We start from the raw sequence: 15879 nt of genomic DNA on the forward strand, positions 1-15879 counted from the left end.
GCACTTGAATGGCACAGCCCACGTAAGCCACACTCCCACTACACTTAGAGAATGGTCTCTTAGTAACAGGGCACAGTGCACTGGTGAAAGGGAGAGAAGTCACTGCAGACACCATGAGCTCTATTACACTGACAACACAAAGCCTAAATATACCCCATAAAGGCAATACATATGGGTAAGAAACTAGAATTATATATAGAGTTGGACAGAAAAAGCTGGTATGCTATCTAGTTTTAGACGTGGTCAGGAAAAAAAGGTAAATAAAAAACAAGTTTGTTCAAGCAGTCAAATCACTGGGCACAAGGACAATAAAACATTTTTTGATTATGTTGTTGCAGATAAATAATGCAATGAAAGCTGTTTTTTTACCCTAGGAGTTGTTTTCCTTTTTCAAAAGCGAGATATGGTTCAGTCTGTGCAGCTGACTTGAACTGTGGAATGCAGATGCTGTCTTGGTAAAACCAAAAAAGAAACCAGTAGAGTTTACACAGCTCCAATAGCAAAGATTTAAAAACTCATCTCAAACACACCAAATAAAGCATTTAATCACCACAATCTTTTACAGGTGAAGAACTTTTTTTACAATATGTTTTCACTTCATCTACCTACATTTTGTCCACTTTTCCTCTTACATTTCAATTAAAGTGGTGTAGAACGGAAATTCATTTTAATGTGTTATATATTGATTTAATTGAGTGGTGCACCTTAATATCCTCCTGACCTCGTTTCGCTCAGTTTGTAAGACCCCCTTCCTGTTATATGGGATAATGGTCTGTGCTTGTTATAGTATTTTACTTATTGAAACCCCCAGTTCCCCACAGCTGCATATATAATACAGCCACTTCTTTGTTTTAGAAGCAGGGAGAGATGTGTTTATTGAAAGAGCTGTTAGCTGTATTCATGTTATGGAGAAAATAATAATAATGAGGGCAGAGTTTGCTCCAATATTGTAAACAATAATAAATTAATACAATAAACCATTATTCATAAAGTTAAAAACAATGATATATATATAATTATGTATGCTTCAACTTCAGTCAATGTTTAAACTGACTGATGTGTAACAAATCTGAGGATAAAACATTTGATCTATATAGTTTGATTTTCATGTGTATGGAGACAATTGTGTAGTGTGTTAAGGAATAGGTCATGTGATCATTCTAGTACACGCTTTCAGTGTATTCCCTTTTCATAACAGAATATGCCAGGGTGGCATAATATAGAAGATTAATTCACTAACCTTTGAGGCTGTTTTACTCAGGAGACCTGGGTTCACATTCCTGATAGTACAAATAAGATTGGTAGTTCACCTTAGGTCTCAGTGAATGTTAAAACAATGTTAAAAGGTCTATATGCAGAGTGACATCCACAATCAGACACCCACGGGAAGTCCACTGAGGGGATATTCATATTTCAGTTTTCAGTTTCTAGTGTTATCAATGTTGCCATCTAAGAAAACACAAAAAAGAAAACCAGAATACCAACTAGTGGTGCTGTGAAAAATCACTCAAACTGTACAGTTATGATCGAGTGTTTGGTCTGAAGAGCTGTATTCCCTAATGTGGTTAAGAATTAAGTCATTGGCTTCTTCTTTCCCTTCAAAGATTTGTCATTTCTGTAGGCCTCAAGCTTACAGATTACACATAACGACAATGTTCCTTCTGGAATGAATTGAAAAATGATTCCTTTAGCCTTTGGTAAGCCACTTTCATAGTCTGTACGTATAGTTTATTTAAATACATGTTTTACATTAGGCGTAAAACACCCTTAATCCAGACGTCCTGTCAATTAATCAGGAGATGGAGTTGTGAGTGCTGCTGAAAGCCCTGGGGGCTTCTGGCAATGGGTTGGCTGGAGGCCTAGCTTTCCCCTCAGTGGGCTGCTGCTCCACTTTCACAGCTGCTCCTGATTTTTCATCATAATAGCCTGCTGTCCCTATCTGAATACATTCTAGATACAAGGCAACATCCAAAACTACTTATAACATCTTAAAAGTAACCCTCTGAACTGCCTCTAGAGCAGCTATTTATTTCTTGAACTTTGGTGCCCAGAACTGTACACAGTATTCCAGATGAGGTCTAACTAGTGGATTGCACAGTAAATTATACATTTTTGACAATATAACCTAGCATTTTGTTTGCCTTTTTTATTGCTTCCCCACATTGTTTGGATGGGGAAAGTGAGGAGTCCATGTAGACTCCTAGGTCTTTCTCATGCATTACTTCATCTAGTAATTCTAGTTCTATTACTCCCATCATGTAATTATAGTGGACATTTGTATTACCTGCATGTAGTACCTTGCACTTGTCCACACTGAATTTCATCTGCCAGGTGTCAGCCCACACCTGAATATTATCCCTTTGAATAACCCGTGCTGCTGAGCCACAAGTTTGCTAACTATCCCAGAGTCCAGATCATTAATATAGATTAGAAAAAGCACAGGCCCTAGTACTGATCCCTGTGGATCTCCACTAACAACCTCACTCGAGTTAGAAGCGACTCCTCTAATCGACACCCTCTGTTTCCCCCTGAATGCCTACAGCTTCCAATTTGAGGATCAGTCTTTGGTGTGGAACCTTGTCAAAAGTTTTCTGAAAATCTAAGTATATCATATCATATGCTTTCACATGATTCAGAGTTACAATGCTGATTGCATATATTCCCTAGCCATAACACTGGCCTGCAACCCTATCTGAACCCTTGGCTGAATCCATTAGATCTGCCATTTACATTGCCTTATAAAATTAACTGTAGAACAGAAAAGTAGGGCATTATGCTGTCTGTGTGTAGGTTGGTCATAATAATATATACATATTTTTTATGGTTAACTTGGTTACTTTAGAGTTCCATCCAAATATAATCATTGTAGAGGTGAATTTAATCCAGACAAATGAATCATACCTACCACTGTAGCAGACCTGGAATTATGTGCACCTGGGTTATGAACTGTATTTGTGTTTCAGTTCCTAAGGCAACATGTTGTTGTTTTTTTCCAGCATCCCAAAGTAAACATGAAACTTTGTATAAATGCAAAGCAGACACAAGCAAAAACACATATGCCAACATGACTGGAGAGAATATATTATATAAGGCAATCTTACATCCGTGTGAGAATCTCAACTATATACAATTAAAAGACAATTTGTTCTGATCACCAAAACCATAGAACAAATATTTAAAAACATTAAGTAAGTACCTTTGGTAAGATCACCCTTTCATTTGTGAACTCCCAACAGTACAATAGGTATACATGCAGGTGTGGTTTTCTTTGATAAGTAACAGGGAGATATGTAACCACTTACGCAATGATCTCTAAACCTGTTTCCTCAATTGCATCCCTGTGTGTCAGTATATTGTATGTGTTCCTAGGTGTGGATTAAATGCTTTACAGAATTCTCAAATAAAATATAGCAGTTTCATTAAACATCAGTTATAGTTCGTGTGTTTTACATTTTTAACACATAAAAGAAACTTATCTTGTCTATATTACATCACTGTTGTGATACTTCAAAATGATTTCTATTTTAAATGGTTTGTCAGTAACAGTTACCATCTGTATTTATTTCATGAAATTGAATAGGGGAAGATTTGCAGCAATTCCATTTAGCCTATAATCAGTTAGGGAAAGGAAAAGAACGTTAATTTATATTACAAAACAAATCAATAGTATTGTTTTCCTTTGTAGACATTCATCTTATCCTGTTATACCTATAATTTAATATGTCACCATCTAATTTAATTACTAGATAGATAATGTGCCTGGATAATAGATCATTTATATTTCTATCTGACTGTTCAAAAAATAATCTATATTTTTTTAGAAAATCAATATGATCACTTCCCACCACTACCCTTTCACAGCAATAACTTAGAATGACAAGATCATTTTAATTTCCTAACAATTTCATAATTAAGGATTGTCTTGGACTAGATTGATATAACATGCTCAGTGTAATTAGCTATTGTCTTCAGAGATTCGCAATGGCTTGTGGCCAGACATTTTCCCTAGCTGGTATTTACAGTAAGTATGTTTAAATAGTTCCAGGATATTAAGCTTCTATGAAACTACTTTTCAGAGAAGACTATGCTTCCTTGTAGAGGCTTATGTTAAGTTTAAATAATGTTCATGTACAGTGCTTTTAAAATTGCTCATCCTCTGTAAAATCTTTTTTGTTGTTTTTTTATTCTATTTTTTATGGGTTGTTATGGCCCTTCAGCTCTTTTGGCCTTGCCCTTACTGGGTTAATTCATGGCTTCGTTTCAAAATGTGATAGTGATAGGTCTGAACTCTCCTCACTCAGACAGTCACCCTGTTTATATATGTTGTGATAACCTCTGATAGCCCATATCACTGTGTTACAACTCATTTTAATGTTCCTTTTAGACAGCAGCTTAAAACCATGAAACTGGAGATCTGCAACACAACTAGAGAGGGAACTGTCCGTCATGAAGGGAGTATGAAGAGAAAAAAAAATATTATTGTAGTAATAACCACAAGAGTATTAAACTACAACAAAAATAAGATTAAAAAAGAATCAATTAGAAAGTAAAATATCAAAGGGTTGGATATATGTATTGATGTATAGATGCATATTATCATAATGTTGGTGAAAGGTAGCTGAAGATGGGTTGGCTCGGAGTTGGCATGTGCTGGATAGGTTTGGAGTAAATAATGAAGCCCAGTACTTTTTGTTACACTAGCTTCCTTTGGAAAGAAGGAATAACATTTCTTCCTGCCCTTTGGGATGAGGGAATGCTTGTCTTTTTGCAGTGAGGCAGGAAGGGCTGGTATCCTGAGGTCCATATACTGTATCTCTACCCCTTGTCACTTCAGAAAGTACAGGAACTCAACAGCCCCCACCTTCCATGATAAGCACTGGTTTGGAAAAATGCAAGACTAAGAAGTGAAAATGTACTGTGTGCATATTGTACATTGTTAGTGTAAATGTGCACACTAGTGTAAGTAAATGAACTCTAGGAGATGTTTACGCTGTCATTTACATAATTATACTACTTCAGAATGTTCATGAAGTAATTACCCTTCCAGGCGTTTTTGAGGGGTTAGACCAAAAATAGGCGACTATATGTTTCATTTAAACCTCAGCACTGACTCTTTTATGACCCCGTCGTAGTGCACCATGTTGCAAAACAAATGAAACTAATTTTGCTGACAAACGAAATGAACAAGTCTGACAAGTCATGGTTTATTCTAGAGCTTTAAACATAGACGTATTTGAAATGGTAATCAGACCCTTTATCATTTAGTACCAGCATAACTATCTTCTACAACATTTGCTGAACATATGCTCCATGCCCTGCCAGGAGATGTCAGTTTTCTTTAAATATACGTGCATTCAAACAACACATTCCTCATGTCCAGAGCAGACTGATGTCAAACATATGATCATATACATATTGAACATTTTGAAATAATCACGAGCACATGCAGAGTAATTTTTCCACCTTTTTTTAATATCCCCTGTGGTTCGTTTACACTCACCAGTTCTCCATTAAAACTCCTTGGGAAACTTTTTGCCATATTTGGTTTGCAGAGTGCATACTAAAGCTACTGGCACACATACATTCAACACACAACATAATTGTGTAGTTTCATATCTTACAACAATAAAAGGATTGATTTTGAAGAACAGAATCCCAGAGTTAAAATGTTTCTGTTATCATTGTGGAACAGGACAATTGAAGAACTTTGATTACAAAACAAAAAACTAAACAATTGTATATCACTGACAAAAAGCAGAAAAACTCTCCTTTTAGCAGTTATCACTACATTCTCTGGAAAAAAAAAATGTTTTGCTTCAATAATGAACTGTTTGCTTTCCCCCTGTAGTGAAACAATGCATTTTTCACTTTCAACATATAATTGAAACAAATAATTGACAATTGATGCAGAGACACTTTATTATTATAACAATGGAAATGATGGATATGGAAAATTACCAGTCATTGAATACAATAGCCTGTATGGCTATGTAATGTTTTTGTTTTTCAGTAAAAGCAAAAATGAAATGCTGTTCTCTTGGAAATATTGCCCACACAGCACATGGAAAAACCTGCCCTCCATTTCAGTGATTTATTGGCTGTGAATCATTAAAGGTGTAGCCCTTTTCTTCATTAAGTGACCAATAACAACAACGCATCAGAAAGGGTCATTTCAGCAGTGCCTATCTCTGGAGCAGACAAGAACAAAACTACTTTATTTTTCACCTTCTTCATTTTTATTCTTAGCATGGGCACATATGTTTCTCATGCTTCAACAAGATTTGCTCCAGGTAAGATAATTGTTTTCCATTTTCTTATAATTGTTATTTTCTTTCTGTCTCATTGAAAACTCACAATGGTAGAAATTGTTAGTTTAAGGAAATACATGACTAGCAAATGCGAGGCATGCAACTGAAATCACAGAAGAACACATTTTAAGTAAGTAATGTTATCTGAACTTAATTCAGTTTAATTAACCTTTTTTATTAAATAAAGGAATATACTTTAAAAGTTTGATCACCATACCAATTTTACAGCATTTAAACACTAATAGCAATGTGAAAGATAACATAACTAGTACTTAATGTGCACAATACATGCATTGATAGTGTTCAATAAAACAATCTATAGATACATAGTATAAAACAGTTGTTTCGGACTCATCTCGCCAAACCAATTCCTGACAAATATTTGTATATAAAGTCACCTCCAAAATGATTGGCACCCTTGATAAAGATGAGCAAAAAAGTCAATACAGGTAATGAGCTACGTTGTAATATTCTAACATGTGGAATACATTGTACTTTATTAATGGTTCAAGGGAATCAACCAAATTTACACCTTTCTCAAATAATAATTGTTTCACCATTATGGGTGAACATACTTTGTGCACACTGCTCTTGCAAGGATAACAACACTGAGCCTTTTACTAACTATTCATATGAGATGGGAGAACACATTGGGAGGGATCTCAGACTATTCCTCCATTCAGAATCTTTCCAGATCCTTGCTATCGGTTGGTCTGCGCTTATGGATTGCCCTCTTCAATTCAATCCACAGGTTTTCAATGGGATTCAAGTCCAGAGACTAAGATGGCCACAGCAAAATGTTGATATTGTGGTCAGTTAGCAATTTCTTTGTGTATTTTGTGTGCTTGGGGTCATTGTCTTGGTGGAAGATTCACTTGCTGCCACGTTTCAGCCGCCCGGCAGAGGCAACCAGGTTTTTGTCTAAAGTTTAATCTTGACTGACCATATTAGCCCGGTTCCAGTCCAAGACTTTTTTCTGGCAACTCTTCCAAATAGGCTATTGGCATGGAGGTGGTGTCTAATTATGATTTGGAGACTTGGTGACCCCAAGATGTAACCAAGTTCTTTGATTCTCCTAATGTGGTCCATGAATTCTTTTTTGCTCCCAAATCATCTTCCTCACTGTGCGTGGGGCATGATGCACTTTGCGTCTTCTACCAGGCAGTTTTACCACTATTCTACTGATTTAGATCCTACTGGTTAACCCTAATAGTGGTAAGTGGTATATTGAGGTTATTGAGAAAAATGTTGCACCCATTGCCTAATTAATCAAAGTCAACAGCCATTTGTCTCTTTTCATTTGTGAATTCTTTGCCTTTCTCCATGGTGATGGATGACAACTGGATTTTACATGCATGTTACTTAATTTTTATACCTCAGTGAAACAGGATGCCTTACAAAGCACATAAAAAAGTAAAATGTTAATGCATATTTAATTTTCTTAGATTTTATTTATAAAAAGTCTTTAGGTGTGTCCAAAATTGTATAAGAATATCCTGGGTGTATTCCTACATTGCACCCTATGTCTGCCGGGATCGGCTCCGGCTTCCCTGCGACCCTCACCTGTATAACCGGTTTTGAAAATGGATGGATGGATGGATACTTCTCCCATATTTATGAGCATAGAATATAGCTTAATTGTGTATAGGTTCTACAGATAAAGATCCTTAAATGATCCTGTTTTTCCAAATAACATTAATAAGATACAGTCTCTCACTATTATACTGCTACGTCTGGGACAAATACTGAAATTTACAGTTACTAGGCTTGGTATTCTTTACATAGTTAGCAACATGTTTTTCAGATTGTCTTTGCTTGATCAAGCAGTGAAACCTGCTTCGCCTCATTGGGAAGACTTACTATATTCATAACATATTTATTTACAGTAAACTATTAAACTATCTCCATACTATCACATGGAGCCAAGCTAAAGAAATTCAGAAAGAAGATGGCTAAGTGGAGATATGCTGCTTAATTCTTTTATAATGTCTGTGGAAAATATGACCACATCGAGATACAGAACAAACAGAAATAATCAATTTTCTCCCTATTAGCTTTTAAACAGGAAAAATGTTAAAATAAGGGCTCTGGGCCAAGATGCTACCCCCTCTTTGTGGCTTCATCTGCATAAATGATTGCATTCCCCCTAACACAGCAGTTTATCATAAACTGTCGGCAAGCTAGGTGTTGAGAGGTTGAAAGATGTGAAATAACATTAGCTGCATTTTTGTGGATATTGGGTCCTTTCTTTTCTTTTAAAACTATGTAAATACAAGATCAGTGAAATACTTTTGAGAAGAACCACAACTAGACAAGAATATTTGATTTTGTAAGGGAGCTGAAATATATTGTAACCTCCTCCCAGCAGATACACAAATGATCCATTGGAGCATGTCATTCAAGTACCATACTTTTATTATGGTTTTACTTTGGCAGCTTGTTTTCTCAAAGCTAATTGAAAATCCTACCTAAAGAAAGCTCGTTAAAAGCACCTGTGTGTGATTTACATTGACATCCACAATTCCTCTGAAAAAGAGCTTGGATTGTAGATATTAATTAAGCATTGATTTGATACTAGTATTAGACCATGACTTCTGTGCAGTTTTCTAGATATTTTGGGCTGTCATATCTGTGTGTAAAGAAATCATGGTTCATGTGCAGTTATATATATATATACTACTTGCTGCTGACATCTATGTAAGGAGCAGGGTAACAGTATTGTGAAAACTTTGTCAGGTAATCGGAGTGTGGGACTGCCTGTTAGCTCATATCTGAAGGGTACTGGTCCACTTAGTAGCACCCCCACTTTAAGTAATCTAAGGCCATACTGGGTGGCAGGTATTTCATTCTGTGGGATTATCCATATTCCTTTATGAAGGGACTGTCCTTTTTATTGTAAATTATACATTAAGTGTGTTTTTAAGTCACTTTGAAAGCAAGCAAATCCAGAAAACCCGTTTTATTGGCAGCTAGAAACCAGAATGCTTGTAAACAGCATTCAATTGTGTCCAACCTCAGGAGACGTAAGGATTTCTGAATTTACCTTCCATGATGCATAATGCAAATGCTCGCTCTGCTGATATTGGCTACAACTTATCTACCTCTACGGGAAAACCCTGGGGAGACAAAAACACTGTCTGGCGGACGGGCAACCCCTTTGAAAGACTCCCTGTCTTCCAACTGTTCAAAACGCAATGCTATCCCAGATGTAAATGTTTCATGTGTATACCACAACCGGCTGTGTGTTGCCCGGACAGGTCACTGGTTTCAGTTTACCTGGGCTCAAGAGGGAAGCTGTTCATAGAAGAGTAAGCACAAGTGAAAAACAAACATATATTTACACTAAAACAATAACTGGAGGACAGTTCAGTAAGTTCAAGCACCCCCCACTGTTTCCTAGAAGCACCTTCCTTGGCTGTGTGTTTGTGGGCGGTGTGCATTATGCCTGATGCAAATGCCAGGCCGATCCTCATTGGTAAGACCAGGGGTGGCCCTTCCCCCGGTGCCCACGGTGTCGTGTTGCACATGAGAGTGAGGAGCCGATGTATTTCTGTTTCTGCACGGCGAGGGAGACCCTGGTGTGTCAGTGTGATGTGAATGAGAGCCTCCTGTCCACTTGTGTCGGCTGCCAAGTGAGGAGGCAATGCGTCTGTGACCATGGAGAGAAAAGACTCGGGCAGCGTGATTTTGACCGCTTACCATTCCCACTCGCCGTCCAGGGCTGCCCTGCTGGACCACGGCTTCCCGGCGCAGGCTTCCCCGGGACGCGCGTCTCTCAACAGGTAAATACCAGCAGCTCCACTGGGGCGCCTGGGGGTCTTTGTCTGTCGCACACCTCATACTTGTAAAGAGCAGAACAGTAACATACTGCCATAGCAATCATGCAAGTACCTTTAATGCTGCATTTGAATGACACAATAAGGGAAAAGTGCCAAACATTGACTTTGAGGTGCGCTTCTGGTGAATGTGCGCTCTAACAATCACTTCATGAATTGATTACTTTTGGGCTTCAGGAGCTGGTTGTGATAATTGATTGTGACTGCACATCTACCGTCCATTGTGCTTGCTGCTTATTGTGGAGGTCGTTTTTTACGGGGTAGATTGCTTAATTGTTGGCCTCTTTAATTGATTTATTGGCTCTGATTTGTGCCCTACATTTGCAGGTTGTTTTTGAGTTTCTTCAATGCATGTTAACATGTACAGTGCAGTTAAACAGAAAGCAGTGTCACATCAGTTAGCTGTGCTGTAATGTGTGAAATACGAATGAATGCTCATATGTGAGTTATTTCTAGTCTTCAGCTCCCTTTAATTACTAAGTGCACTTGAAGCAATACCACAACGTTTGGAAATGACTTTACCCCCTTCATTGTTGGTACTAAAATGATTTATTTTCCTAAACAGGATGACTTGATGGAAGCTGTATTATTTGACTAGAAATGACAAAACGCTTGTTCCTACACCAGACAGTGACAATCTTTGACCTCTCTGACAGCTGGCTTCCATGAACTGCTGTGGCTGGTGAATGATTGTGCCATGTGGTCAAATGTGTCCCAGTATTTACACAGCAGCCTTTAAGGAGTCTGTAACTCTAGACATGCTGGGATTTAAGTTGAAATTGAATCAGTTGCACCAGATATATAGTTGTGTTTCTGCAATATCTTGGATGTTAATAATAATTAGTAAACATCACAATGTAAATGATAAAACCAACATCTTTGTGGTCTGATCAGATTTTTAGAAGACAGTCCAGTCTTTGGTTGGAGATATAACACCTCGATTAGGTGTTCACTGAATCCTTACACAGAGCACTATTGGTGATGCACAGTGACTAAGCACTGTTAGCCCTTTAAATAAGACCACTGTTCTTTGTGTTACAATTTAGCCTTAGGCCTTCTCAAATTATGTTCCTGAAGATCAAGAGCAAGGAAGCCAAATCCCACAAACAAACAATCATTCAAATAACGAAGAATCTTCATCCTTGGACTGAAACGTGGTGCATTTCCTTCAGGGAGTTACATTTCAAACTCCTACCACAATCACTTGCAAATGCCTTTCATGCAGATGATGAAAACAACAATGATTATGTAGGCCCAGGTCTGCGGTAAACTGTAAAACATCTCTGGAAGACATCTGTATAGTTATTGTGTGTCTAAGCATCTGCTGGGTTTAGGTCTGTTCAGGATGCTCGTTCACCACAAACACTACTTTTTCTTGGTGTGTAACAGACATGGGGGTAAAGGTTAGAGTGGGGGGTAGTGGGAAGTGTACTTAGACTTTCTTTTTTTTGTAGTTGAAATCTGAGGTGGTTCCTCTTGTTTCTTTCATGGAGTGCCCTCACCGAGTCCCCTGCTCCCTCTCCATGCACAGATTTAAAACATCTGGCACACAGACCTTTGATCGTGTGTGTGTGTGTGTGTGTGTGTGTGTGTGTGTGTGGATTGCATGTTTGGCCACTTGCCTTGTCCATTATCTGCCGTTCATCACCAGTTGAATTTACCCACAAATAGTTCATGGTCAGACAGAGTGAGATGAGTGAAAGCGTCTTGTGAGGTAAGGGAGCAGTAATTGATGCATCCCTTAAATATTTACATTTTGTGTGAGGCTTGTAGGAGTAGTGTTTTTGGATTTCGTTTAAAAAGTATTGAATTTCTGCTTTTTTGTTTGTATCTTTGATTAACCATTCCGAGGGTAAAACCATCTAGTGTTTAGTTTTGGATACAAGAGTTAGGTCTATCTGTGTGTGAAATAGAATACTGTATCTGATTACAGAGAACTTTCCAGCTAACTGGAAAAATTCACTTTTTTGATAGCCACTGGTAAAGAGATCATTCTTTGTTTTATTATAGGGAGCATTGTTAGGCAACAAACTTCAAACCTTGCTTTTGTTATCACTTCTACACAGATCTTTGGTGGTTAGTTAAAAATGTTTTGACTACAGTCTCAATGTTAGTGACACACCGCACATTTCTCTGCTAAAGATATGCTAGCAGTTTTCAAAAATATTTAATGAAGGTCCACTTAACTAATATGCTCTTTCTTCTAAGGGTTAGTCACACATTTTAAACTTAATTTCTAGGGTTGAAAATGAGTTATGTTTAAACTCCCAAGAGGTGGAGAAATGTGGGGAAAAAAATGTTATCTAGTTTTGTACTTTCTATATTGTTTTTTATTTTTTCAATGTCGAATTATAAATTTACCATTTTCATTGGCTTACCTTTATAAATGTTGCCCCCTTAAAATATAATTGTATACAAAAGTTTGAGAGCATGTGAATGGAAGGATTTTTGGAGGTTTTACAGTATTACGGGAGGTTATGATCACTGTTCGACATGAAGTTAAGTATTATTTCTGCTACACTGCTCCCCCTGTGTATGAAATGGTAAAAGTGTGGCAAGGGTGTTGTAAGTCATGCGTGCTGGTGATGTTTGCATTTTACACACATTCAAGACACAGGTTTGACAGGTTTTAATCATACATTGCTCAGTGAAAGAGAGTGTGATCGTGCTGTTTAATGTTGAAGTCGCTACGGCATTCAAGGTCCATCCATCCACCATCACTAGACTCCATCAGCACCTCTCAGGAAACATCGTCATTGACACTGACCTGGTCAACCATGTGTAAACACTACACTATAATAAGCTCAGGAATTGCAAGGACCACCTGTGCACAGCAAGGCTGCTAACAGAATTGGGCGACATGGAAGACCCTTAAGTCTGATTTAATATTAGCAGACTCCTTGCTGGTGTCTGATGCAGGTACCCTGACAATGATGACAACATTACACAAATTCCCTAGGCTGTGCAACCCAGCCCACATCTATGCGTTTACACTGCAAGCGCGGACCTAAAGTGTCTTTGGGCTGACTGCCAGCATGATTCTTATCAGCATTCTTTGTCATGTTTACACTGCGGATGGACCTAAAATATTTTTTATCTGACTTCTTCTGCATACCTCCGCTCTGAGTGATGTATAATCCATGCTGAGTGACGTCATCACTCCTCCCCCAGACATGGCAATATTCTAAAAGAATAACAAAAACTTTGCAGGTGCTTTTTAGGGGTTTATCCAAGTATGTTAATTACAAATACTTGTCATGAAAGAAGAAATAGAGCAACACGTGGAATGCCAATTTTTGGTTATTGTAAACACTATTAGCCAATGAATATGGCAAAGAGAAATAATATAAAACATAAGACAACATAAAAACCTATGCAGGTCTAAACGTTGTTTCAAAATGCCATGTTTAAGACAACAGTACATTTCTGTATGCTTTGAAAACTATAAGGAGTCAATTACAATGAACATTCAGATTTGGTACATAGCGGACTTGAGAACTGTTACTGTGGTTCTTTCATGAGGATCATTCCAGCTGTGGTTTACATCTGTTCCAACAGCCTAAATATGTGGAATTAACCCTGCTGTGGTACCATGGGGTCTCTGTGACCCAACCTCAAATGGTACTGTGAACTTAACTTTTTTCATGGTACCAGAGCAGGGTTAAACACAATAATAAAACTGCCCTCCCACTGTATATAAAAAAGAAACCATGGCAGCAATATTGTCAAGATACTGATCTTCTACAGCATGGATTCTAAACCTGAACTGCCAGGGGGTCTATCAGATAGGACCATGGGGTCCATGGAAAATTAAATATATATAATTTTAGGTAGCTCCCAAATAATATAATCACAAATCCAGGTGTTCTAAAGGTTCTGATAACTAGGACTTCACATGGAAAGTCTAGGGTTTGAACTTCCTCATTTGGTGGTTTTATTTAGTCTGCTATATTGGGAACATCTACGGGGCAGCAGTGAGCATTTTTACTTCATTGCAATGAGTGTATTTGGTGACATTACTGGCACCAAACTCCTGCCCCCCCACTTTATTTTTACTGTCCCGGATATACGTTTCATCCAGAAGTCAGTCAAATTTAAAAAAATAGGCGTTTTCAAAGGAATATACACTATAAAGGTTTAACCAGAGCAATTCCTCATTGAAAGCCATGCTTTTTAGTCACGACCTGCCTTTTCGTTACGTTGTAAACTGAAACATGTTCTTACAGGATCCATAAGCATCTGTTGAGTGCTTATAGTTGGTGTTTTAAAGTGATTTCTAACAACAGTGCTGGAAGGTTTCCATAGCCTTTTTCGCCTCGCCTTATCGCCATCTCCCGCACTCTCCACCTGTCCTTCTCTGGGAGCCTCGTGCCTCCCTCTGTTCCAATATCCAGGTATACCACAGAAGCTGCTCGGCATTCTTAATCCCCAGAACAGCACTTCACCCTGTCCTAAAATGTCAATGCTTTGTGTCCTTTGTGTCAATGCTTTGTTTATATTCCGCACTAGGACCAGTGAGTAGCAACACCTAACAGTACAACAGGGGTACTTAAAACAAAAAAAACTCAAAGCCCCTCAGTTGTACCACTTTGTAATACACAGTTGGAGGCTATTTTGGAGAGTCGAGGTTCATTGCAATTGGGACTTATTAATGCACTATCATAGTCTAGACATAGAGGAGTAAATACAAGGTAATGCACAGCTAGTCAGATTATTTTGTTCCTTGGAGTTTAATCAATACTCGGCAAGAACACATGGACACAAATATAGAAACAAACCTCCCTTGTTTGGAAATTGCTCAAATGCACCTGGTTAAAGGGCTTAAAATTTAAATTTACCTATTTATTACATGTATGTGTAACTTACTTGCACTCTGGTAGAGGAATCCAGTCCCTTAAAACAATATAAACAAATACAAATAAACATATAAATTGACTTTGCCCAATACAATCATTATTAATGATCAAATTAATTTGAAAGCATCATTACCTAGCTTTTCTTTAAAAAATTGTTTAAAGGTGGTTAGACAAAACAAAAAAAAAACGTATTCACACAAGGTATATAATATACGTTTTTGTTTTTCGGGGACTTTCCTCATTTACATGTAGAAGCAAAAACAAAATCCAATTAAAACCTACAAGCCTGTTCTGTTCTTAGAACCACAAGTATAAGATCTATTGTTTGCCTCATGTAACATAGTTTATATTCTATATTTATACTCGATGTGTTTATAGACTTTATAATAACATTAATTAATTAATTAAGAAACCAGCTTTTGTGAATATTCTATTCTATTCTATTCTAATGAAAATGTATTGTGTTTTGTTGTGTGTGTAAATATTTTCTCTCCAGATCTGATCTCTTCTCTGGTATGAACCTATTATGCAAGCACTGTAAACAACCCTAATAAAATGCTTAAAAGAAAGCCTTAATAAGTTAAAACCCTGTAGGGAATACAAAGACACATTATGTAGCCACAAGCTCATTTAAAGCAACAGAGCATTTTGTTCATGGTTTCTCTGTCTTTAAAATACCATAGCTGAGTCTTCTGTACAATTAATGACATTCAACCCTAACTTAGAAGGACTAGGTGATTCAATTCAATATTGTAATGGCAATATTGTAATTTCTCAAATGCATACCATTCCAACTTATTTGGAATTTGATTTCCTCCATTCTCTACATGCACTGCATATATTTTTTGTATTTGTATAGTACTATGAACTCAAAATATC

The 15879-nt window shown here is 37.4% G+C and overlaps 1 protein-coding gene across 1 annotated transcript in view; it reads left to right on the forward strand.

The window, feature by feature from the left end:
* Window positions 1-9845: 9845 nt before the first annotated feature.
* arhgap28 (Rho GTPase activating protein 28) overlaps window positions 9846-15879 on the forward strand; it is a 36674-nt gene continuing 30640 nt past the window's right edge. The window contains exon 1 of the mRNA XM_066718759.1: window positions 9846-10090. Within this exon, the coding sequence (XP_066574856.1) occupies window positions 9966-10090 (125 nt within the window). The 5' untranslated portion in view covers window positions 9846-9965. The remainder of the gene's footprint in view (window positions 10091-15879) is intronic.

Source organism: Amia ocellicauda, chromosome 2, assembly GCF_036373705.1.
Source record: "Amia ocellicauda isolate fAmiCal2 chromosome 2, fAmiCal2.hap1, whole genome shotgun sequence".
Classification (NCBI taxonomy): Eukaryota; Metazoa; Chordata; class Actinopteri; order Amiiformes; family Amiidae; genus Amia; species Amia ocellicauda.